The 23199-nt window shown below is 41.2% G+C and overlaps 1 protein-coding gene across 1 annotated transcript; it reads left to right on the forward strand.

Annotated features, from left to right (window-relative positions):
- The first annotated feature begins 9169 nt into the window (after nt 1–9169).
- On the forward strand, nt 9170–21773 carry LOC104226961 (pre-mRNA-processing-splicing factor 8A). The gene is made up of 26 exons (XM_009779079.2): nt 9170–9867; nt 10497–10620; nt 10726–10818; nt 10906–11296; nt 11863–12343; nt 12433–13223; nt 13329–13414; nt 13505–13687; nt 13815–14129; nt 14661–14965; nt 15060–15514; nt 15667–15793; nt 16127–16368; nt 16472–16595; nt 16691–16880; nt 16962–17069; nt 17609–17862; nt 18010–18626; nt 18704–18810; nt 18914–19168; nt 19262–19735; nt 19928–20089; nt 20175–20372; nt 20502–20780; nt 20909–21151; nt 21287–21773. Exons 1-26 carry the CDS (start codon nt 9476–9478, stop codon nt 21476–21478), a joined length of 7188 nt encoding a protein of 2395 aa, XP_009777381.1. The 5' UTR covers nt 9170–9475; the 3' UTR covers nt 21479–21773.
- Nucleotides 21774–23199: the final 1426 nt, after the last annotated feature.

Below are 23199 nucleotides of genomic sequence, written 5' to 3' on the forward strand. Positions count from 1 at the left end.
ACATCAGCGGGCCCAAAGATTCCATCTACTCGGGCCTATCCTATCACTGCCCACCGGTTGAGCTAGATGCTTTAGAGTTTAAACAACTGGATGTATACTGCATCATCCAAGTTGTCTACCTTGACCTCCACCATTGCAGCTCAGTCGGCCCCTCAGCCAGTACAGGTCCCACAGTCTATAGAGTATGCCTTGAATAAGATAATTGAAAACCAGGAGAAGATCCTCAGTACCCAAGATGATTTGGCAAAGGCAGTGGATTCACATGGCAAGGCTCTGAAGGAGCTTGCCAAGGAGCACAAGAAGCTGCGCTTCCAAGGAGTCCGTAAAAGAGCTGAGGAAAGATGTGGATAGACTGAAGGTAGACCAGCTGCCTTTAGACTTATTGTTTGAGGACCTAACTCCAGCAATAGTGCTAGTAGTAGAGACACAACAGGAGAAGGAGTAGCGACCTCCGAAGAGGAGGAGGATGATCTCGAGTGCAAATGATGCCATCATCCAGTTAGCGGACCCACCGGAGTCTTCCTTCAGTCAGCCACAGGATGTATCTGATATACAGCCTATCCAGGTCCAAGCCCAGGGCGTAGCAGCTGAGCAGCAGGATACCGGGAACCAGTTTGAAGTTCTCGAGCATACAGAGGACCCAAGGACCGCCCATGACCTGATGCATACGGATACAGCTTAGGGAGTCTCCATATCCTTCCTCTAGTTTATTTTTGGTGCTTAATTGATTTAGTTGGCATTGAGGACAATGCCAACTTTTATTTGAGAGGGTGCGCCCTTTATCTTTGGATGACTGTATATATACTGATTTAGTTTATACTTTCTTGATTTTTATTTGGTCTGTATATAATCTTACACTTAGTTATTTTTATCGCACTTTTTATCTTTCATTTGGTCTGTATATAAAGTTACATCATTGTATATATTCATTCCCCGCTGTATATTCAAATCCACTATTGTATATATTCTTTCTATTTTCGCAAAAATTTTCGTTTTGTTTCGGTTTTGGCACTTTCAATAAACCTTTGGTTTTCTTAATTCCACGGTTCTTTCCAAAGGTGGAGTATTGTGTGAACTGGATGACTCTTCCCGTTAATGGATGGCGTGATAACCTTCTTAAGGATTTGAGTCCGTTTTTGTTTTTGCTAGTTTATAGTTAAGGGTACCTCAAACAAAGCTTCACTTGGGCCTAGCACATTTATCTTTGATCCCATGGTCAAAGACAAAATGTTGTGTTTAGGATGGTGAAAGTCGTGACCTTGAGACTCTTGTGTTAACCAACAATCATTAAGTGGTCTTTCGGGACCATTGTATGCTCAAATCGTATCTAAGGTTGTTATGGGCCCCCGACTATATGTCTTTAGCAATCCTTTAGCTCGTGTGGTGAGAAATCGAATTGCGAGTTCAAGTCCCGAGCCATTGGTCTAGAACTTGCCATGAATGTTTGTTGAGGTAAAATCTTAGGTGAAATTTGACTTGAGAAGTGATTATAAGCTCTCCTTGATCCAAATGATAGTTTAACAATTACATAGCCTACCAATGATATGATCCCTAGTAAACCCTTTTGAGCCTTAAATCTTTTTCTTTCAGAAACCATGATGCAAGCCTATATCTGTTCTAAAAGATACCCTCTCTTGGCACCCGATCTTTCCTTGAGCACATGGCAAAAGTATAAGTTTGGGGGAGAGACGAGGAAGGGAACAAAGTGGTAAAAGGTACAAAAGCGAAGAAAAGGAAAGGCAATGAAAAAGAAAGAAAAGAAAAAAGACAAAAAGAAAGCCCAATGTGAAAAAGAATAAAAAGGGATTCAAGAAAAGCAAAAGAGAAAAAGGTGTGGAAAGTTGAAAAAGGAGAAACCTTTTGAATTGCATGAGAAAGAGTGACAGTGTGTCTCTCTAACCCCTTAGAAAGAAGTAAGATGACTCAAAGAGTCAAGAGAATTGTGCCAAATGAATCAAAAGAAGTGCTTAAGGGAAGATGGAACCCACTGAGATCTAAACATGTCCTACCCTGAACCAAAAGCCTTCACAATGACTCCACAAAAGCCCTATGTGATCTTGAGTTGAATGAAGCTTGCATTAGTGGATACTTGCATGAGGGTCAAGCATATGGTACTTAGAGCATGACTTGTAACCTTTCCTTGAGAGAGATGAGTGAATTCCCATTGACCTCGGTTTGTGTGCTAATACTCTAAAAGGTAAGGTTTGCTTAGGGAGAGTTGAGGATATTTGAGTTTGGGTTCCACAATGACCGAAGTAATTGAGAGAGTTATTTGATGTAATGAGTCAACTCTTGATGTTCTTGTGTCACACTTGATCCATGGTTTATCAAATGTTAAATGTTGTTAATGATTCATTCGCATTGAGGGCAATTGTTAGTCCCAATTGATGCTTGTTGAGGTTACTTTAGGATAGCTGAAAATACTTGGATTTTCCCTTAAGGGGTGGGTCTTATTTTGTTTGCTTGAGGACAAATAAAAGCTTAAGTTTGGGGAAGTTGATAACTAGGAATTTTGACATGTTTTATGCTCCTTCCTGCTTATGCTTTGATTATAAATTCTTACAAAATAGTCCCAAAAGGCTCATAAGTTGTGCTGGATTGCAGGTTTGATCTCCAAAGTGACAAAATGTCAAAAATTAGCTCAAAAGGAGTGAAACCTGCTCAAGTACCAAAGACAAGGCAAACTCAGGACAAAAAGGCCTAGTGCGGCCGCACTACACTTTGTGCAGTCCGCACTAGGGGATTCAGAGAACTGGCAAATCAAGCTTCAAGGCAGTGCGGTCGCATTCGATCTTTCGCGGTCCGCAGTGAAGACTCTGCGGCCGCACTACCATTTTGTGCGGTCCGCGGAGGAGAAGATCAGAGAGATGTCCAGTGCCAACTTCAAACCCATACGGTTCGCGGTCATGTTTGTGCGGATCGCGTTAGTTGCCTCCGCGGCCACGGTCCATTCTGCGCGGTCCGCGGAGCCTGAGTTCAGAGAGCCAAGACTTCAAGTCCAAGAGCCTAGTGCGGCCGCAGTCCATTTTGTGCGGTCCACACTGACCCCGTAGGGGTATTTTTGTCCAGTTTTTCTAGCTTAGTATAAATAGAACATTTTTCCACTTTTAGGGTATCAGATATTATCAGACATTAGTTGCGCTCGTGAGAAGACCATCTGTAGCCATTTTGAGCATTTTTACTTAGTTTTTATCATTGAATCTTTGTATTTACTTTAGCAATTAATTATTATGCCTTGTTCTTCATCTATTTCTCTATTTTCTTCTTTAAGCATGAGTAGCTAAACTCATTATCTAGGGTTGTGGCTCAACCCTAGTGTGGGTAATTGATGGGTGTTGCCATCTAGGGTTAGATTGCCTATGGATGTTTGCTATTTGGGTCAATTTTATGGTTTAATCTATGAATTGGTGGTTGCAAACACTGGTTTGTGTTAAGTTGACTTGGCTCTTCTTGAGAAAGAGAGACTAAGTCTCCAAAATTGACCCAACAAGGAATTGGGATGGACTCAAGAGAATTGATAGTCCCAATTAAAGGGTTAAACCTCGAGAGAGTAATTACCCAACTTGAACCCTAGTTGCTTGAGCTAATTTGCCTACCCATTTGGTCTCGAGAGAGTCAATTGGGCAAAATCACTCTCTCTACCGAGAGGTGTGAGAGTGGGTAAAATTGTGCAATGGTTATAGCATATTTCCCCAATCATGTCAATCGAACCTTAGAAGCATTTACTCGTCAATTAGCCACCTAGGTGAAAGTCACTACCCTAGTGCCTTTCTACCCATTAGATACAACTCTAGCAATTTTCTCATTAGCATAATTTAGTTCTAATTAGTAGTTGATAATATTAGTTTGTTAAAGAAAAATCAAAAGATGTTTGGAAGTGACATTTGGAACAATTACACGACTCTAGTCTAGATAGATACTCGACTCTATTCCTATCTCCCTGTGGAAATCGATCCCGACTCTCATATCGGGTAAAATCTATTGCGACCCTCTCTTACTACTTTTTAGTAGTGTGGAGTAGGCAGCGAGCAGTGGTACCCGACCTCGAGGACCTCCATCAGGACAAGGCTAGGCTCCAGGAAGCCGATGACGCCTTCGCCAGCACCGAGGTGGTACCTGACCTCGAGGATTTACATCAAAAGGAAGGTTAGGCTCCAGGAAGCTAATGCCATCATTACGAGACCCGAGGTGGTACCTGACCTCGGGGGTTTTTGTTCAAAAGGGAATCAGGCTGCAAGGAAATAAGCATTTAAACTCTACCCGTATGGGCTTGGCCCCGGGGTACCGTCTGAGATCGGACAAACCCTCTTTCAAGATCTATCTACAGCCCCTTAAGGCTATTTACACTAAGCCCAAAGCGAGTTTCCAGGTGGTCCAAATTTGAACAAACCTCCGCTCGGGGACTGCCTTCGAGAGATCAAAGGCAGTCCCTGTCCACAGCCCGCCGAAGCCAAAGGTTGAAGATTCAGGGGGCCTCAACCCTACTCGCACGGCCGCTCTGAGTCCACCTTCCGGGACATCGTGCCGTGCGAGCTTAATGGCCGGTGTGCCATTTTATCCCTTGGGAAAAGACCCGAGGGATGAAGTGTAACACCAGGCTAGGGTAGGAGAGTGAGCAGTAGTGTATAGTCCGAACACTCTCCCGAGTAGCGGTGTAGAGTCCAAATGTTCCCCCAAGTCGGAACAAGCCGACCCTCTTTATCTCGTCACCTCGATCTAACGACGATAACAGTGATAGCCGTAACAATAACAACAACAACAACAATGAGACAGTATAATCTTGCTCGACATAGCAAAGCCTACGTAAAAGGCCATGGCGTGACTGATAAGAATGTCTCCGTAAGACCTTAAGACCCCAAACATGGCGGGTAAAAATGGAGAAGGATAATGAGAATGAGAAGAAAGGAATGGAAAGATGTTTAGAGGCACTTGGATAAAAAGATAGCATGGAAAGGCCCCATTTATAGGGGTGACAATGTGGCCAACAATGCTATCAATGCCTTGAAAGACGGATCGACAGGCGCAATCAATGCGCCATTGGAAACTGGATCGACGACGATACGGTTGCCTTGAAGAATGGGAATTGGCAGTACATTAAATGACGCTGAAAAGACAAGACCATGGGATGTACCAGTTATCGTGAAGGTTTACATCGTAAGTGTGATATTATCCGCGTGACATAACTGCGAGAAGTCCGAAGAGTCGGATGTCAAAATCGTTTCTTATCGCTCCTCTCTAAGAAACGCGGGGACTATGTGATGACCCGACCACTCGTCTCATGAGTTACCGCTTCGTTTTACCCCATTTCAGCTTCTTTACGCTTCGTTATCCGTGTTTTATGTGATCGGATTGATTAGTTCGAGTTCAGAGAGGATTTGGTAAGAAATGAGACACTTAGTCTCTTTTAAGAAGACTGAAGTTGGAAAAGTCAACTGAATGTTGATTTATGTGTTAGAGGGCTCGTATGTGAGTTCCGATGGTTCGGTTAGCTTCGGGAGGTGATTTGTGACTTAGGAGCACAATCAAAATGGGTTTTAGAGTTGTAGAGAAGATTTAGGCTTGAATTGGCGAAGTTGATATTTTGGCGATTTCCGGTTAATAGGCGAAATTTTGATATAGGGGTCGGAAAGGAATTCCGAGAGTTGCAATAGCTTCGTTGTGTCATTTGGGGTGTGTGTGCAAAATTTCAGGTCATTCGGGGTGAGATTTGATAGACTTTTTGATCGAAAGCATAAATTAAGAGTTCTTGGAGTTCTTAGGCTTGAATATTATGTTAAATTGGTGATTGATGTTGTTGTGAGCGTTCCGAAGTTTTGAACAAGTTTGAACGATGTCATGGGATGTGTTGGTACAATTGGTTTGAAGTTCCGGGAGTTCCGGGTAGGTTCCGGGATGTTTTAGGCCGAAAATCATAGCTGTAGCAGGTCCAGAAGGGTTGCAGGCCTCGGAACCCACCCGCGCGGTCCGCACAAAAGAAGTGCGGCCGTGGTATGTGCTGTGCGGACCGCACACAATGAAGTGCGGCTGCGGTGGGGAACATTTTACTGGTCCTACTTCGGAAGCTCATATCTTTTGATCTACTTCGTGTCTAGTTTCTAGAAAGGTATGGATATCACAATTTGGACATCCGTAGCGAAAGTTATGGCCAAAATACTAAAGCCTATCACTGCAGAGAAAAGCCTGTGCGGCCGCGGTCGTTTTTGTGCGGTCCGCGGAGGTGGAAATCTGTGGGATACTCTATAAATTCGAGGGTTTGGGTTTTATTTGATATTTTGACCTAGAGAGCTCGGATTTTGGAGATTTTTCGAAGGTTTTTCAAGAAATTCATCGGGGTAAGTGATTCTAACTCAGATTTGACTAGAGTACATGAATCTATCATTGAATTCATCATTTAATTCGTGATTTGGGATGGAATTTGGGAAGAAAATTGTGAAATCTTTCAAAAATGTAAAATGATGATTTGAAGGACCAAATGGTATCGGAATTGGATAATTTTCATATGGTTAGGCTCGTGATAGTATAAGAATTCTAGTTTTGTGAATTTTGTCAAATTCCGTGATGTGGGTCCGGGGGTCGGGTTTGACTAATTTCTGAAATTTTGTGGTAATTCAATTGTTTTCGCTTGGGCTTTGTTCCCTTAGCATATTGTGACGTATTCGTTCTGATTTTGGATAGATTCGACGCGCGTGGAGGCCAATTCGAGGGGCAAAGGCGTCGCGAGCTAGAGAATTAGCCGGTTCCAGGTGAGTAATGATTGTAAATGATGCTCTGAGGGTTTGAAACCCCGGATTGCGCATCGTAGTGCTATATTGATGTGAGACACATGTTTGATGATGAACGTGTGGTCGTATACTATTGGGGATTGTGACTTGGTCCATCCCGGTTGATGATTTTACCGCGTATTTGACTGAAACCTATTTGCTATCATCATTATTTGGGTTGAACGCCATATTTGGGCTTTGTGCCAACTATTTGGACCCTTCGGGGATTTTTATTACCATTTCCTCATTGTTTTGAATTATTACTTGAACTCAGTCTCGTTATTTTCCTCTGTTTTACTACTCAGTCATTTTTACTCAGTTTGAGACTTAAATAATATTTTAAATCATGTTTTGGGCTGAGAAATACTGTTTTACTATTGCTCGAGGGGCTTGTGATGATTTTGGACTGATTAAAGGCCGAGGGCCTAGTTGTGAGGATACACTAGTACTGATATGAGGCCGAGGGCCTGAGATACATATATACGCCACGAGGTGGCTTGATTGATATGAGGCCGAGGGCCTAGATTTGATGTCACGAGATGGCTTGATATTGCGCTTGGGCCGTAAGGGGGCCCTCCCGGAGTTTGTACACCCTAGTGAGCGCGGGTACCCATTGTGATGTGAGATTGAGCCCGAGGGGCCGGTACTGTTCTGAGATGTTGCCCGAGGGGCGGATTCATTGATACTGTGCCCGAGGGGCGAACTTCTATTTGTTTACTTACCTGTCAATTACTTGTTTTACTTGTTGAAAAGGGATTTACTTAACTCTTCATTGTTTTACTGTTTTTAAGTGATTTTTACTGCTCCAGTATAGAATGCCTTGTGTTTTACGTGTTTTCTTAATTTCAGTCATTATTTACATTCGTTACTCACTGAGTTGGAGTACTCACTTTACTCCCTGCACCCTGTGTGCAGATTCAGGCGTAGCTGGTACCGCTCCTGAGTGTTGATTCCTCCAGTTCCAGGCGATTTTTCGGAGACTACGAGGTAGCTGTTGACGTTCGCAGCCCCGTGTCTCTACTTCTCTATCATTTCTGTTTCCTTTCAAACACTTATAGTAGTTTATGACTTTAGCAGACTAGTATTATGGTTTAGAGATGCTCGTGACTTGTGACACCCCGGTTAGGGTTGTGTCGGGTTGGTCTTTCCGCATTGTTATCGATATTTCCGCTATTTAGTATTATTTAAATCATGTTTAGACTATTTTTCATGTTGATTAACTGCTTTGAAAGTAGAATTGGGTTGAACTGGCTGGCCTTGTCTTTACAAGAGGCGCCATCACGACTAGGTTCGGGGTTAGGGTCGTGACAGACTATCTGTGTACTGTGAAATCGGAGGGTCCAATTTCTCATTATCAAAGCACCTCAGAAGACCATCTCAAAGTCTCGAGGCTACAAGGTTATGATCGAGTCTCCTCCCTCGAGGCTCGTCGACACTCGGTCTTAGGATAATGTTGACCACAGTCATGGTAGAAACGAGGATTTTCCAAGGCACGTGGCTAGGATTGACAGAGCCTAGAGAGCTACTCTAAGACCCGAGTCAGGGTGTCATCTAGTTGTCACATCTTCGTATCTTTGTAATTAATGCTTGTTGTACTACGATGGGATTTTCCTCCTATATAAAGGGGATCCCTATCACTTTATAAAGGTTGGTCACTTCAGTTGCTCCACACGAAAATATAAGAACTCTGTAACATATTCTCTTGATATTATCGCTTTTATTTGTTATCTTCATATTTGTTCATCATTCATTGCTTATCATTGGCCATAAAGAGCCTTTGTTGATTATTTCATAACTGTTAGCCCCACCCCGATTACCCTCAACAACTCGTAGCCGAGCCCTGGGATCGACAAGCCCGAGGTCCCGAGTAACTAGCCTATCGGTTTGATTATAGCTCTCTCCTTAACTTTATTTCTTCTCCAAATCTCATATACTTCAAACTAGCATAAAAATAGATCATGTATTTTTAGAGTCCCATCAACAAATTTAATTATTATTACCATTTTCACGGTAAAGAAACCCCAACTCAAATTTTAATGACAAAAAACACACATGTCGAAATATAAGTAGGCGTTTGGACATAAATATTATAATTTTTGAAAAAAGTAGTATTTGAAATTAAGTTAAAAAATAGTATTTGGAATTTGAAAATATGTTTGGACATATATTTTACTTGAAAAATGCTGTAATTTCGTGAGTGAGGAAATTTTTTTTGTAAATTCTCAAAAAGTAGTCAAAATTACTTTTTGATTTTTCGAAAAGCTTCCAAAAATTACAAATTTTTATGGACAAATATATTTTTTAATTTTCTTTTTTGGAAAAAGTTTTTTTTTTTATGGACAAACGACCATAAAATATTCACGACAAAAAGGGGAAAATAGCTAAATCTTCTCATAGTCGAAGTTTACTCGGCACCCAAAAAACCACACTCCTTCGAGTCCGTCTTGAGCTATAAAACCCCATAAGCCAGCTCCCAAGCCAGTTTTCTACTTCACTTCTCTATTTCCCCTCGCTCGCCGTCGTCGCCTCTGTGAATCCATTTTTACGGCCACCGAACCACCGTGAATCTCCGGTGAGCCAAAATCTCTGGTAACATTTTTACATCCGACGTATATCGAGGTTCGTACTTCAACTAGGGTTTTGTATTTCAATTCTCTGTATAGAGATAAACCGAGATTTTGTAGTTTGAGATTTCGAGTTTGCACGAAGTAGTTATGTGGAGTGGAAACGGACAAGATATGTGGAACAATAGTAACATGGCACCACCAGGTACTAGTGGTAGTGCTGGAGGACCGCCGCCTCCGTCAATGATGCAACCGCCTCCGCCTGGTGGAGGACCGCCTCCGCCGTCTATGATGCCGCCGCCTCCAGGTACAAGCTCAGGACCAGTAATGATGCCTCCTGGTACAAGCGGTAGTAGTGGAGGACCGGCTCCACCTCTGCCACCGCCTTCTTATACTGTTTTGCCAACGGAGGCTCAGCTTGAAGAGAAAGCTAGGAAATGGATGCAGCTTAACTCTAAGCGTTATAGTGATAAGCGCAAATTTGGATTTGTGGAGACTCAAAAGGAGGATATGCCTCCGGAGCATGTTCGCAAGATTATTAGGTAAATTTTTTTTGTTGCTTTTTTGCTCGTTAAATTTGTGCATTTAGGTGTATATTGTCAGAAAATGCTGGTAATCTATTTATGGGGTGTTGTGGTTTAGTTTATTAGGTAATTGTTTTGGAGTCTGGAAGGTGTTTGCATCGTGAATAAATGCATTAGTAGGTGTGAGGTACATAATTGTTTTTGCCTATGTATATATATTTAACAAATGGTTTCTGGAGTTCTAATATTTGGGGCCTCATGACTATCTTTGTTGTTTCAAATTGTGTGTAAATGAATTTAAACACTTGCACGATGGGGGCAACTAACTTCTCGAACACCTGCAAAGTAGAACCTGAAATCATCCAATGACGAGGGCTGTTAAAAATTAAAAAGAGAGAATGAAGGAAAAAACAACTTGTTACCTGAGTGCATTCTGATAGGATGGTAGTCCAAGTGCCTTAACCCATACCTATATATCCCCTTAAAGTTCAGATGTCAGTATAGAAGAACTGGGGTTTTCTACATTGTCTCAACATCACCTTTACTGTTATAAATCATGATTTGATGATAATGTTTGCTCAGCTTTATGAAGTGTGATATTGTTGTATTTTTCTCTCCTTTGCTTATCGAGCTAATACATCTTACAGGGACCACGGGGATATGTCATCAAAAAAATATCGTCATGATAAACGTGTGTATCTCGGAGCTCTTAAATTTGTCCCTCATGCTGTTTACAAACTCCTTGAGAACATGCCTATGCCGTGGGAGCAGGTACTTCCTGCAGCCTTGCTGATTGTTTTATTTTGACAAATTGTCTTGTGTCTTGTTCTAGTAGTTGAATCTTCATTTTATTCTATAATGCTTTTGTTTTAACAGGTTCGAGATGTGAAAATACTGTACCACATTACTGGTGCTATTACATTTGTTAATGAGATACCATGGGTTGTTGAACCTATATATCTGGCTCAGGTATGCTACTGGACCCCTGCCTTGGTTTCTTTCTAACTCCACTAAACGATATATTCTGGACTGATTCATAATCACGAAATCTTGCAGTGGGGCACTATGTGGATCATGATGAGAAGGGAGAAGAGAGACCGGCGGCATTTCAAGAGAATGCGTTTTCCTCCTTTTGACGATGAGGAGCCTCCATTAGATTATGCTGATAATCTTTTGGATGTTGATCCTTTGGAGCCAATCCAGTTGGAGATGGATGAAGAAGAAGATTCAGCTGTTTATAACTGGTTTTATGACCATAAGCCATTGGTGAAAACAAAGCTTATTAACGGTCCTAGTTACCGCAGGTGGCATTTGTCCCTCCCTATAATGGCTACACTTCACCGGCTGGCTGGACAGCTGCTTTCAGATCTGACTGATCGCAATTACTTCTACTTGTTTGATATGGAGTCCTTTTTCACTGCTAAAGCATTGAATATGTGCATACCTGGTAAGGAACATGCTCTATTGAGTCGTTAGTTACGTGTTTCTGTCTTCTAAGTTCATAGCTATTTGGTGTGCCCCTAAAATGCTAGTGGTCTGAACTGCTTCAGCTTGCCTAGCTGAAGATCAGTATCCTCCCAATAAATTCAGTTGTCTTTTTCTGCCTAGTATCTGCATAATCTTATCGAGAAGTTATACCTGAGTGCTAGGTAGTTCAGGAACCAATTATGATATTGGTGAGTTCTCCCATCTGATCAGTATTTGTTTGCGTATTTCCATGTTTCACCCTGCATATTTGGCTATCCTCTCCTAATTTAGGTAACGTGTCACATTCCAACAGGATTGCCTTGTAGCATCACTTTTTGTCCATTTTTTCTGGCCTAGGGTGGGCCGGATTAGGGAATAATTTTTCATGGTATGTGTTGAATCTTCACGCATTTACATTAATATCGGCATGAGATGAGTTTAACTGAAGTAACATGGTCTTTGGGATAAAGGCGTAGTTATTTTTGTTGTATTGAATCTTCATGGTTGGTGGACTGTTTTCACTAAGAAGCTTCTTTTACACTGCAGGGGGGCCCAAGTTCGAACCTTTATATCGTGACATGGAGAAAGGAGATGAAGATTGGAATGAGTTTAATGATATCAACAAATTGATCATCAGGTCACCGCTGAGGACAGAATACAGAATTGCCTTCCCTCACCTCTATAACAACAGACCAAGAAAGGTGAAGCTTTGTATATATCACACTCCGATGATCATGTACATAAAAACAGAGGATCCAGATCTGCCTGCTTTCTACTATGATCCACTTATACATCCCATAGTCACCAAGGACCGCCGAGAGAAGAAAGTTCCTGAGGATGACGATGATGATGACTTTACCTTGCCTGAGGGTGTTGAGCCATTGCTGACCGAGACTCCAATCTATACTGATACTACTGCTGCTGGTATTTCCCTGTTGTTTGCCCCACGCCCATTTAACATGAGATCTGGTCGGACAAGACGTGCTGAAGATATTCCCCTTGTGTCAGATTGGTTTAAGGAGCATTGGTATGGTTTCCATCTTCACTTACTTTTGCTATAGCAAGTTAATCATTATACTGTAAATATATTTAACTATCTATTTTGGTTTCCTCCAGTCCTCCATCATATCCTGTCAAGGTGCGTGTCAGTTATCAGAAGTTATTGAAATGTTTTGTGTTGAATGAGCTGCATCATAGACCTCCCAAGGCCCAGAAGAAGAAGCACCTCTTCCGCTCACTTCAGGCCACAAAATTTTTCCAAACCACAGAACTTGATTGGGCTGAAGCTGGTCTCCAAGTTTGCAAGCAGGGATACAATATGCTGAATCTCTTGATCCATAGGAAAAACCTGAATTATCTTCACCTTGATTACAATTTTAATTTGAAGCCTGTTAAGACCCTAACTACAAAGGAACGTAAGAAATCCCGGTTTGGTAATGCTTTCCACCTTTGTCGTGAAATTCTGCGTTTGACAAAGCTAGTTGTTGATGCCAATGTTCAGTTCCGTCTGGGAAATGTTGATGCATTTCAGCTGGCAGATGGATTGCAATACATTTTTTCACATGTTGGTCAGTTGACGGGTATGTACCGTTACAAGTACAGGCTTATGAGGCAGATTCGAATGTGTAAGGATTTGAAACATTTGATCTATTATCGATTCAATACTGGGCCAGTTGGAAAAGGTCCTGGTTGTGGTTTCTGGGCACCTATGTGGAGGGTGTGGTTATTCTTCCTTCGGGGTATAGTGCCTCTTTTGGAACGATGGTTGGGAAATTTACTGGCGAGGCAATTTGAGGGTCGCCATTCGAAGGGGGTGGCCAAAACCGTCACAAAGCAACGTGTTGAAAGCCACTTTGACTTGGAGCTCCGTGCTGCAGTAATGCACGATGTCCTTGATGCTATGCCAGGTGATAATCTTCTATCATTGATTGTCCATCTTTCTTGGGATGCTTTCATTTCTTTGCATTACTCGGACCAAATCTTTTTGCTAATATAGTACCTCTTTACTGTAGAGGGTATCAAGCAAAATAAAGCGAGAACCATTTTGCAGCATCTAAGTGAAGCATGGCGTTGTTGGAAGGCAAATATTCCTTGGAAGGTACTATTCTCTCTCCCCCCCCCAAACAATGAGTTTCACTTTAGACTACATATCTATTCAATTAAATTTTTTGGCTATTTGTTTTATTAGGTCCCAGGTTTGCCTGTTCCTATTGAGAACATGATTCTTCGTTATGTCAAATCAAAAGCTGATTGGTGGACAAATGTTGCTCACTACAACCGTGAACGTATAAGAAGAGGAGCAACTGTTGACAAGACTGTGTGTCGTAAAAACCTTGGAAGATTGACTCGCCTTTGGCTAAAGGCTGAACAGGTGAGTTTTACTGATATTATCTGTGGGTTTCTTTTACTCAGAAAAGTGCATTGGTGTTATAATATCTGCTTATTGGAGATAAGCTTGGTGGTAATTCATGTTGCTTTGTGATTTCTTCTATTAACAGGAGCGGCAACATAACTACTTGAAAGACGGCCCATATGTTACTCCAGAAGAAGCAGTAGCTATTTATACTACCACTGTGCATTGGTTGGAGTCCAGGAAGTTTTCTCCTATCCCATTCCCTCCATTGTCATACAAGCATGACACGAAGCTACTTATCCTTGCCCTTGAGAGACTGAAAGAATCTTACAGTGTGGCTGTGAGGTTAAACCAGCAGCAAAGGGAAGAGTTGGGCCTCATTGAGCAAGCTTATGATAATCCGCATGAGGCATTGTCAAGGATTAAGCGTCACCTGCTTACTCAGCGTGCCTTCAAAGAAGTAAGTTTCACTATTTGCAATACATGTTTGAGTGTTAAGGAGCTCAATGTACTGATTTGGTGGAAGCAACTATGATCTTATCACATTATCCTAGGTTTATAAAGTTTATGTCCTAAGTATTTACTTAATCCAAATAGCCTAAACGAGATTGAGTAATTGCTGAAAGGTCATACAAGAATCAGAGATATCAGATAGTTAGACCACTCTTTCTACTGCTGCCCTACCACGGTCCAGTTGGCCCATAATTTTGCACACAGAAATTTGGTATCATGTGAATTCTGCTGAAAAAACCTAGGTCTATGATATGTTGGAAAAAATCCTTGCTAGGATTAAATTTATATTGGAGTTACTTCTGTGTGTGTGTGTGTGTGTTTGTTTGTTAGTTAATTGAAATTTGGGTTAGAGAAACCAGATAAGATGTGTGCTCTGATCATTTCCTGGAAGTTGCTGAAGAGAACCCTTCTTATTTAGTTTGGTAGTCTCTGTAAGAATGTCTTTCTTTAATCATGGACTGATGATTGCATTTCACAGGTTGGCATCGAGTTCATGGACTTGTACAGTTACCTGATTCCTGTTTATGAGATCGAACCACTTGAGAAGATTACTGACGCGTACCTGGATCAGTACCTATGGTATGAAGGTGATAAGCGCCATCTCTTCCCAAATTGGATTAAGCCTGCCGATTCAGAGCCACCACCACTATTAGTGTATAAATGGTGTCAAGGCATAAACAATTTGCAAGGAGTATGGGATACCAGTGAAGGACAGTGTGTGGTGATGCTGCAGACGAAGTTTGAGAAATTCTTTGAAAAGATTGACCTGACCATGTTGAACAGGTATTTGTTGTTGAGAGCTGCTGATATTCAGATTTCATAATGGTTCTCTTTTCTTTTTTGGGTATTGCGTTAACCTAATTTAATTTTTTTGCAGGCTTCTGCGTTTGGTGCTGGACCACAATATTGCTGATTATGTTACTGCAAAAAACAACGTTGTGCTGTCTTACAAAGATATGAGTCACACAAATTCATACGGGCTGATACGTGGTCTTCAATTTGCTTCATTTGTTGTACAGTACTATGGGCTTGTGTTGGATCTTTTGCTCCTAGGTTTAACTCGAGCTAGTGAAATTGCTGGTCCACCACAGATGCCTAATGAATTCATAACCTTTAGTGATACTAGGGTGGAAACGAGGCATCCTATCCGGTTGTACTCTCGCTACATTGACAAGGTGCATATATTATTTCGCTTCACTCATGAAGAGGCTCGGGACCTTATCCAAAGATATCTTACTGAGCATCCTGATCCCAACAATGAAAACATGGTTGGTTATAACAACAAGAAATGCTGGCCAAGGGATGCAAGAATGAGGCTCATGAAGCATGATGGTAATTGTCATATATGCTATTCTATGTTGTGCCTTAATTTTGACCTTCTGTAATTGGTATATTTTCTGATTACAGGTAAATTTAATGAGAGTTGATTTATTATCATTGTACTGTGAAACTTGACTTTCTTTTTGGTTTAATTCAAATTTCAGTTAATCTTGGGAGAAGTGTCTTCTGGGACATGAAGAATCGGCTGCCTAGAAGTATTACTACATTGGAGTGGGAAAACAGCTTTGTCTCTGTTTATAGCAAAGATAACCCAAACTTGCTCTTCAGCATGTACGTACATCTTTCTGTTTGTTGTCTGTTATAGCTTTTTTGCATGGTGATATCTATTTAGAGAATCCTGTTGAGTACTTGAATGATATTCTTGCGGGTGGGTAGTGATGGGGACTGGATAATTCCATTCGTTGAATTCTGCCCCAGAATCCATTGTATCTAATATCTTGGGATAGGAGTTAGAACTTATTTGTGTCTTAATCTTCCTAATTTTAAACCTGCTAAAAGATCACCGGGATATTCATTCGCGATGAGCTGTTTACGGCTTACTCTTTATTGAAAGGAAGTGTTGAGGATCTTATTTAATGAGCTAACCTTGATATGATTATGTAGGTGTGGATTTGAAGTTCGGATACTGCCTAAGATAAGAATGACCCAAGAGGCATTCAGCAATACAAGAGATGGAGTCTGGAATCTACAAAATGAGCAGACTAAGGAACGCACAGCTGTTGCCTTCTTGCGTGTAGATGACGAGCACATGAAGGTGTTTGAGAATCGTGTTAGGCAGATCCTCATGTCCTCTGGTTCTACAACATTCACAAAGATTGTTAACAAATGGAACACTGCTCTTATTGGTAATATCTTGTCCTGAGTTTCTGCCTATTAATTATTTCAAACCTGAACTTTGGCTCTTGCTAGTGGATCCTTGTCACTAAGGTTTTTGGTTTATTCTTGTAGGCCTCATGACATATTTCCGTGAAGCAACAGTACATACCCAAGAATTACTGGACCTGCTGGTCAAATGTGAAAACAAGATACAAACTCGTATTAAGATTGGTTTGAACTCTAAAATGCCCAGTAGGTAAGTTCTTGAATACGTGTGAGCGTATGCTGAAATTATTTGAATTTTCAGTAAATATGTTTTCTACATCTCTTCTAATGATGAATATGCTTTAGGTTTCCTCCTGTTATTTTCTACACGCCAAAGGAAATTGGAGGGCTTGGAATGTTGTCAATGGGTCACATATTGATTCCGCAGAGTGATCTTAGGTATAGTCAGCAAACAGATGTTGGTGTGACACATTTCAGAAGTGGAATGAGCCATGAAGAGGACCAATTGATTCCAAATCTGTATCGATACATACAGGTGACTTTTGATACTGGCTTTGACTTTTCTCTTGTCTACCTAAATTAGTTTTACTAATACTAACTTATTACTCCGTGACAGCCGTGGGAGAGTGAGTTCATTGACTCTCAGAGAGTTTGGGCCGAGTATGCTTTGAAAAGGCAGGAAGCCCAGGCACAGAATAGGCGTTTGACTCTTGAAGATCTGGAAGTGAGTAATCTTCGTATATTGATAACTTCCTCTTGCATCCAGACCAGTGAAATTTTTCTTAGCTGTCTGCTGTACTTCTTAGACAAGAGGGGTTGCTCTGATGGTAAGCAACCTCCACTTCCAACCAAGAGGTTGTGAGTTCGAGTCTCCCCAAGAGCAAGGTGGGAAGTTCTTGGCGGGAAGGATGTCGGGGGTCTATTTGGAAACAGCCTCTCTATCCCTGGGTAGGGGTAAGGTCTGCGTACACACTACCCTCCCCAGACCCCACTAAGTGGGATTATACTGGGTTGGGTTGTTGTTGTCTGCTATACTTCTTAAGTGGTTTGTAGACCGAGGCTAGATACATCATTTGTGATATCTGGAATTTCCTTCCATTGTGGTGCCGAAAAGAAAACTACAAAATGCAAAAACAAATCATAAGCTAGTTAGCATTTTGGGGAGGGGGAGGGGGAGGGGAACGGGAACTTGCAGCTTTCATGCTATTTTGGCAATTGAGTGTTTGCTGGTTTTGTTAATTTTCCTCTCTTGTGATTCATTAGGATTCATGGGATCGTGGAATTCCTCGAATCAATACATTGTTCCAGAAGGATCGCCACACCCTTGCATATGACAAAGGATGGAGAGTGAGAACAGACTTTAAACAGTACCAAGTTCTTAAGCAGAATCCATTTTGGTGGACACACCAGAGGCATGATGGAAAGCTATGGAACCTGAATAACTATCGTACTGATGTGATTCAAGCTCTTGGAGGAGTTGAAGGAATTCTTGAGCATACATTATTCAAAGGAACATAGTATGCTCTCTTCCTCACTGCTCTTTGTATTTCTTTTAATATTATTGGGGAGCCAAAATGTTTTACTCTCTGAACTGGATTGTCTGGTCTCAGTTTGCATAACCTTTTGGTGCAGGCTTTACTAACTTAATTTCCTTGATATTTCAGTTTCCCTACTTGGGAGGGTCTTTTCTGGGAGAAAGCTTCAGGTTTTGAGGAATCTATGAAGTACAAGAAACTGACTAATGCTCAACGATCTGGGCTTAATCAAATCCCTAATCGTAGGTTTACTCTGTGGTGGTCGCCAACAATAAATAGGGCCAATGTCTATGTTGGTTTCCAAGTACAGCTGGACCTGACTGGGATATTTATGCATGGAAAGATTCCAACTCTGAAGATATCTTTGATACAGATCTTCCGTGCACATTTGTGGCAGAAGATCCATGAGAGTGTTGTCATGGATCTTTGCCAAGTTTTGGATCAAGAGTTGGATGCGTTGGAAATTGAGACTGTACAGAAGGAAACAATTCATCCAAGAAAGAGTTACAAAATGAATAGCTCGTGCGCTGACATCCTCCTTTTTGCTGCACATAGATGGCCAATGTCAAAACCTAGTCTTGTGGCCGAATCGAAGGATGTGTTTGACCAGAAGGCTAGTAACAAATACTGGATAGATGTGCAGCTTCGATGGGGTGACTATGATTCTCATGATATTGAGCGTTATACACGAGCAAAGTTCATGGATTACACAACGGACAACATGTCTATTTATCCATCTCCTACTGGTATGTCACATGTGCATATAGTGATCAACTGAATTTATTCCCTTTTGCAGAGAAGTTATAGTTATTTCTTTTTGCAGGTGTAATGATTGGACTTGACCTTGCTTACAACTTGCATTCCGCCTTTGGTAACTGGTTCCCTGGTTCAAAACCATTGCTTGCCCAAGCCATGAACAAGATTATGAAGGTACTTTTCCCCTTTCAATCATCCATTATTTTCATGAACTGGTTTGCGTGTAGTATATGTTGCAGCTGAAAGTTTCTTAACATCCTTATGTTCCATTATGCAGTCAAATCCTGCACTCTATGTTCTGAGGGAACGCATAAGGAAAGGGTTGCAATTGTATTCTTCAGAGCCCACAGAACCATACTTATCATCTCAGAATTATGGAGAGATTTTCAGCAATCAAATTATATGGTTTGTTGATGACACAAATGTGTACCGAGTGACCATCCACAAGACCTTCGAGGGAAATCTGACGACAAAGCCCATAAATGGTGCAATTTTCATTTTCAATCCTAGGACAGGACAACTGTTTTTGAAGGTATATGCAGTTGTTCGATCGTAATTTTCTTGTTTACTCTTGGGCAAACTCCATTGTCCTCTAACTGATGTGTTCTGTGCTTTTCATTTACAGGTCATTCACACAAGTGTGTGGGCAGGGCAAAAGCGTCTTGGCCAGCTGGCCAAGTGGAAAACAGCCGAAGAAGTGGCTGCACTTGTAAGGTCTTTGCCAGTTGAAGAACAACCTAAGCAAATTATTGTGACTAGGAAAGGAATGCTTGATCCTCTGGAGGTCCACTTGCTTGATTTTCCGAATATTGTTATCAAAGGAAGTGAGCTGCAGTTACCATTCCAGGCCTGTTTGAAGATAGAGAAATTCGGTGATCTTATACTGAAGGCTACGGAGCCACAAATGGTTCTGTTCAACATATATGATGATTGGTTGAAGAGCATCTCGTCCTATACAGCATTCTCCAGGCTCATCCTCATCCTGCGTGCACTTCATGTGAACAATGAAAAGGCTAAGATGCTACTCAAGCCTGACAAGTCGGTCGTTACTGAGCCTCACCACATCTGGCCTTCACTTACAGATGACCAGTGGATGAAGGTATGTTTAGGAAAATGTACCTATGTCTCCTTGAATATTGCCAGACCGTGATATTGTGAAAGAAACTTTTGTTAGTGGCTTTATACTCATAAGGTTAATCTTCTCTTTGGCTTGTTCAGCGGCACACCTGTGAGATTGTGTTGATTTTAATTTGGTGGAATCCTTTCTGATTCTAAGTTGTGCATGGTGCAGGTTGAAGTAGCGCTTAGAGATCTCATTCTCTCAGACTATGCAAAAAAGAACAATGTCAACACATCAGCATTGACGCAGTCTGAGATCCGTGATATTATACTTGGAGCTGAGATTACTCCTCCATCCCAGCAGCGACAACAGATAGCTGAGATTGAGAAACAGGTAATAATCTTGGTCCTTCTGGTACATATCAATGTGCCCCCTTTGTTTTTAGAGCTTCAGTTGCTAATGTGCATCATCTTTTCAGGCCAAGGAAGCAAGTCAACTGACAGCGGTTACCACAAAGACCACTAATGTCCATGGTGATGAGTTGATTGTTACTACTACAAGTCCCTATGAGCAAGCTGCCTTTGGCTCTAAAACAGATTGGCGTGTGAGAGCAATTTCTGCAACAAATCTCTATCTCCGCGTGAACCACATATACGTAAATTCAGAGGACATAAAGGTAAAACTTGCTTTGCAATATGTTGTTTTAACTAGACATACTATACCTTTAGCAGCTTGTTAGTAGAATCACTGTTACAATGGAAAAAAATTCAGTGTTGATATTTTTGGTTTTTAACTGTTTGTGCAGGAGACTGGATATACTTACATCATGCCAAAGAATATTCTGAAGAAATTCATTTGCATTGCTGATCTGCGGACACAAATTGCTGGTTACTTATATGGTGTAAGTCCACCAGATAATCCTCAGGTGAAGGAAATCCGGTGTATTGCAATGCCTCCACAGTGGGGGACACATCAGCAGGTGCATCTACCTTCCGGTCTTCCGGAGCATGATTTTCTCAATGACTTGGAGCCTTTGGGATGGATGCACACACAACCAAATGAACTTCCTCAGTTGTCTCCACAGGTTTACTTCTGTTCATCTTTGTTTTATTGTGCAGCTGTAATGAGTTATATTCCAGGGGTTAGGTGGGGTTTGTTTAGCCAATTGCTCTGTGCATAGCTCTTCTGATGTGTAAATCTTCTGAATAACAGGATGTTACTTCACATGCTCGGATCCTGGAGAACAACAAACACTGGGATGGAGAGAAGTGTATTATATTGACATGCAGTTTCACACCAGGGTCTTGTTCGTTAACTGCATATAAGCTAACGCCAACAGGGTATGAATGGGGACGTGCTAACAAAGATACAGGAAGCAACCCTCATGGTTACCTGCCGACTCATTACGAGAAGGTCCAGATGCTGTTGAGTGACCGATTCCTTGGCTTTTACATGGTAAGTTTGCTAGTCTTGTGGATTATTCAGTTGGATTTTTGATTGCTGCTCCCGTCCCGTGTTTCCTGCATCTCCCTGCTTCCTTCCATGCCACTTAAGTCTAGAACTGAATCTAAATGTAACTTTGTTGTGCAGATACCTGATAATGGTCCATGGAATTACAACTTCATGGGAGTGAAGCACACTGTTAGCATGAAGTACGGGGTGAAGTTAGGTACACCTCGGGAGTACTACAATGAGGATCACCGACCAACACATTTCCTGGAATTCAGCAATATGGAGGAAGGTGACACTGCTGAGGCAGATCGGGAAGATACATTTACATAATACATTGCCATTCAAATATATGTTGGTAAGATTACCCTCAGGTCTTTGGTAAGTCGAATCAAGTGGTGACTTTGTTGTGGTATGTCTCAGCTATAGTCCATAGTGTAGTGGCTGATGATATTAGATGGAAACTACAAGTTGTAAATATATGAATGAATTTGTAGCTTGATACCACTGTATGCTTTTTATGATGTGGCGGCTCGGCTTTGTGGTGTAGGATTTAGCTCGCACCTTTTAGATGCGGCAAAACAGATGTTTGTACCCTTAGAGAAAGCAAATCTTGTTTTTGGTGTTCTGATTTTTTCCCTTAATCCTGTTGCCATAGGAGCCTTCTATGCCGAGAGCAATGCAACTGAACAGTGTAAGGTTTAGGATGTTAATGAATTAAACGCTAGTAATGTCTCTATTCATATTAAAGGTTTGAGATATTGCATCGTTGCATGTTTTTCGGACATGTATAACTCCTGAAAAAGGTAATATTTGTCATATGCTCGTCTCATTTGAGCTTCCCTTTGTATCGTTTACAGCAATCTTTACTAATTGCGACTCGAGCTTCCTTTGTTTCCTTCAACTTCTAGCAGCCGACTTGTATGGGACCGTAAGGCGTAATGGATTTGATTATTTGGCAGCACAAATTCTGGCAATTGTCAATAAAAATTGTTGCATGTTGTCATACTGAAGTACGTTACTTTAAAGTACGTTGACGTTAAGCTACAAAACATTATATGTCGGTGAAGTAACTGGTCAACTGAACCGTGCATTTTCAACACGGAGAAAAGATAGAAGTCTACTATAATTTCATATAAGAAATTTAAATTATGGGATTTCAGAAAAAAGTTAAAACTTTGAGACCATAATAAGTGTAATGATTCAATAGTAAGAACCTAAAGTTAAACCTAACAAGTTTAAATCTTGGATTCTCCTCCGCAAAAAAGTCAGCGGCCACAATAATACTGTTAAAGATGTCAGAGCAGCTTCCTGCTTGTATTAGCTGTTTCCAAGAACTTGGATGGAAATGTCACTTGCAAAGGCAAAAGCTATGTATCTCAACTTCCACAACAATGATCTGAACATCAAATATGCAGAACAAAGCAGTCTCTATTTGCTTCTAGATCGACTCAACTGGTAAGAACTCAGATAAGAAAAGTGACAAATAAGAGAAGCCGGTATGAGTGGAGACAATCAATTCCAACAATAATGTTCAGATCAACATTAATATCGAAATCATGCGAGATAAGCAAAGATTATACAGACACTTGAGAGGCAGGAGAGGGAAGCACATCATTTCATCATGTTTCATTGTGTTTGACATTGCTTAGTCAAGAAAATTAGGGAAGGTGGGAAAGTTCCATTTCGACAATGTTAGATGCTCACACGGGGCCAGAAATACATTATGGAATGGAGTAACTTACTCTCTAAAGAACATATGCTAGAGAAATCGCAAATCCATTGGACATAACCATCTACTAAAGACTTAATATTGTAACACGCAAAAAAGACAATACCATAAATTCAAGGTTAGCATAAACAATGGAGATATCTCTGTTGTGGAACCGACAGGTAGCGAGGATTCTGGTTTACTAAAAAGATGCATTGTCGGATTTTTTTGGGAATGAAATCAATGAGAGACCCACTTTAGCAGACATAAGGCGATGGGCTAGTGCTTCATGGAACAAAGCATATGGAGTAAACATGTATGAAATGACAGGCAACATGTTTCT

This window comes from Nicotiana sylvestris, chromosome 11 (genome assembly GCF_000393655.2).
Source record: "Nicotiana sylvestris chromosome 11, ASM39365v2, whole genome shotgun sequence".
Classification (NCBI taxonomy): Eukaryota; Viridiplantae; Streptophyta; class Magnoliopsida; order Solanales; family Solanaceae; genus Nicotiana; species Nicotiana sylvestris.